General features: G+C 38.6%; 1 protein-coding gene across 1 annotated transcript; it reads left to right on the top strand.

The window, feature by feature from the left end:
• Positions 1–489: 489 nt before the first annotated feature.
• Positions 490–1,578, top strand: LOC145163612 (uncharacterized). The gene has a single exon (XM_079082428.1). The coding sequence runs from the start codon at positions 490–492 to the stop codon at positions 1,576–1,578; it is 1,089 nt and encodes a 362-aa protein (XP_078938554.1).
• Positions 1,579–2,050: the final 472 nt, after the last annotated feature.

Here is a 2,050-nt window from a genome sequence, read left to right as displayed (position 1 = left end):
TATAAATATTAAATCACAATTTATAGAATTAGGAGAATGATTAAATAATTGTATGGATGTGTGTGTTCGCCGTTAAAAAAGCTATATAAATATATATTCTTGCGCAACGTGCGTGGATTCGTCTAGTGTATATATATATATATAGCGTGAGAAGTTACACGGGAATTTTAATATTAATGCCTCGGCGTCGAGATCCTCTGGTTCACATGGTTCTTCTAAGTTGCTAAAGAAAAAAGTTCTGGTGGGTGTAGAAGATATTGAGGATGTCTTGAAACAATATTTTGAAATGGGTGATCTTCTTGGATATGATATGAAATCTCATAAGGATAAGGTTTCTAAAATCTTGTCTAGCATTGGTGTGGTACAAATGGATAGATGAATTGTCTATCTTTGAATATTTGTGGTACTCGAACTTCTTTTAAAAGAAGTTGGGTCCATTCGTGGTGTATCCAGAATGGGGTGTCATTTATAGGGTTGCAGGAGATTAGAATGACAAAAGTTGACTTGTTCAAAGTTAGGAGTATGTGGGGTAATCCTTGTTTTGATTTTGCGTGTAGTTGTGCTCGGGGTCTTTCAGGGGGTATTCTTTCTGTTTGGGACCCTAATGTGTTTGTGAAAGGCAGTGTTCATTGTATGGATAATGTGGTTATTGTTGGAGGAGTTTGGGTTCCTTTTAGTTTTCCTTGTTACATGGTTAATATTTATGCTCCTCAAGGTATCCGGGAGAAATTTGACATGTGGCAATATCTTATGGATTTTAAAAGGAGGAATGGGGGGAATTATGTGTTTTTTGGAGACTTTAATGTTGTGAGAGAGGTGTCTGATAGAATGGGGTCGGTTTTTTGTTCTAGTTCGGCTTCTGATATTAATCATTTTATTGATGATATGAGTCTCATTGACGTGCCTATGATTGGGAAACGGTTTACTAGAATTGATGCTATTGGTTCCAAGTTAAGTAAGCTGTATAGGTTTCTAGTGGATGAAGCTTTTTATGATAGATTTGAAAACCTTCAAGTTTCGGTTCTTGATAGAAGGTGGTCTGATCATTGCCCTATTTTCTTGCATGTGTCTTTGGTGGATTATGGTCCTTCATCTTTTAATTTTTTCAACTCTTGGTTAGAGCTTGATGGATTTAATGATATGGTGAAAGATGCTATCAAGGAGTTCGTGGTTGATAGGTCTTGGAGTAAGTTTGTTGTGTTCAAAAATAAACTTAAATTCTTGAAAGACCGGATAAAAAAATGGGTTGCGGGTTATAAGGAGGAATCTAGAGTTTCTAGTTACCGTCTCTTATCTAGATTGGTTGATATTGATAAAATCTTCGATGATGGTGGCTCGTGTGATGATTTGGCTTGTGAGAGAAGGGCTATTCTCGGTGATTTGGCTTCCTTGGAAAAGTCTCGGTCTCTTGACTCAGCCCCAAAAGCTCGATTTAAATGGGCTATCGAGGGGGATGAGAACTCAGCTTTTTTTCATGCCATGTTGAAGCAGCAAAGACGCCAAAGACTTATTAGAGGCATATCTATTGACGGGGAGTGGGTTGCGGATCCCCCTCTTGTTAAAAAAAGCCTTTTATGATTTTTACGCTTCTAAATTCCAAACGTTTAAGGGGGTTCCGATGGGTCGTAAGAGTGATAGATTCAGATCTCTTGATCCGGACACGGCTAATTCACTTGAGTCAGTGTTTTCTACTGAAGAGATCAAGAGGGCGGTCTAGGATTGTGGGCTGGACCGGGCGCCGGGTCCAGATGGTTTCTCTTTCCGGTTTCTCAGACATTTTTGGGAGTTTTTGGGTGATGATGTGGTGGCTTTTGTGCAGGAATTTAGTGTCAATCCTAGGTTTCCCATTGGGTGTAATTCTTCTTTTATTACATTGATTCCTAAGATTAACAATCCTATTCGTATCAACGGTTATCGGCCTATTAGTCTCAATGACTCGCAGTTTAAGATTATTGCTAAATTGTTGGCTAATAGGTTAGCTCCGGTCTTACATGATGTTATTGGGTTGGAGCAATCTGCTTTTCTCAAATCCAGGCAAATTCTTGATGGT

This window comes from Lactuca virosa, chromosome 3 (genome assembly GCF_052849685.1).
Source record: "Lactuca virosa cultivar CGN04683 chromosome 3, Lactuca_virosa_CGN04683_v6, whole genome shotgun sequence".
In the NCBI taxonomy this organism is placed as follows: domain Eukaryota; kingdom Viridiplantae; phylum Streptophyta; class Magnoliopsida; order Asterales; family Asteraceae; genus Lactuca; species Lactuca virosa.
Note: the sequence above shows the minus strand (reverse complement) of the source record. Positions and strands in the feature narration are given on the sequence as shown.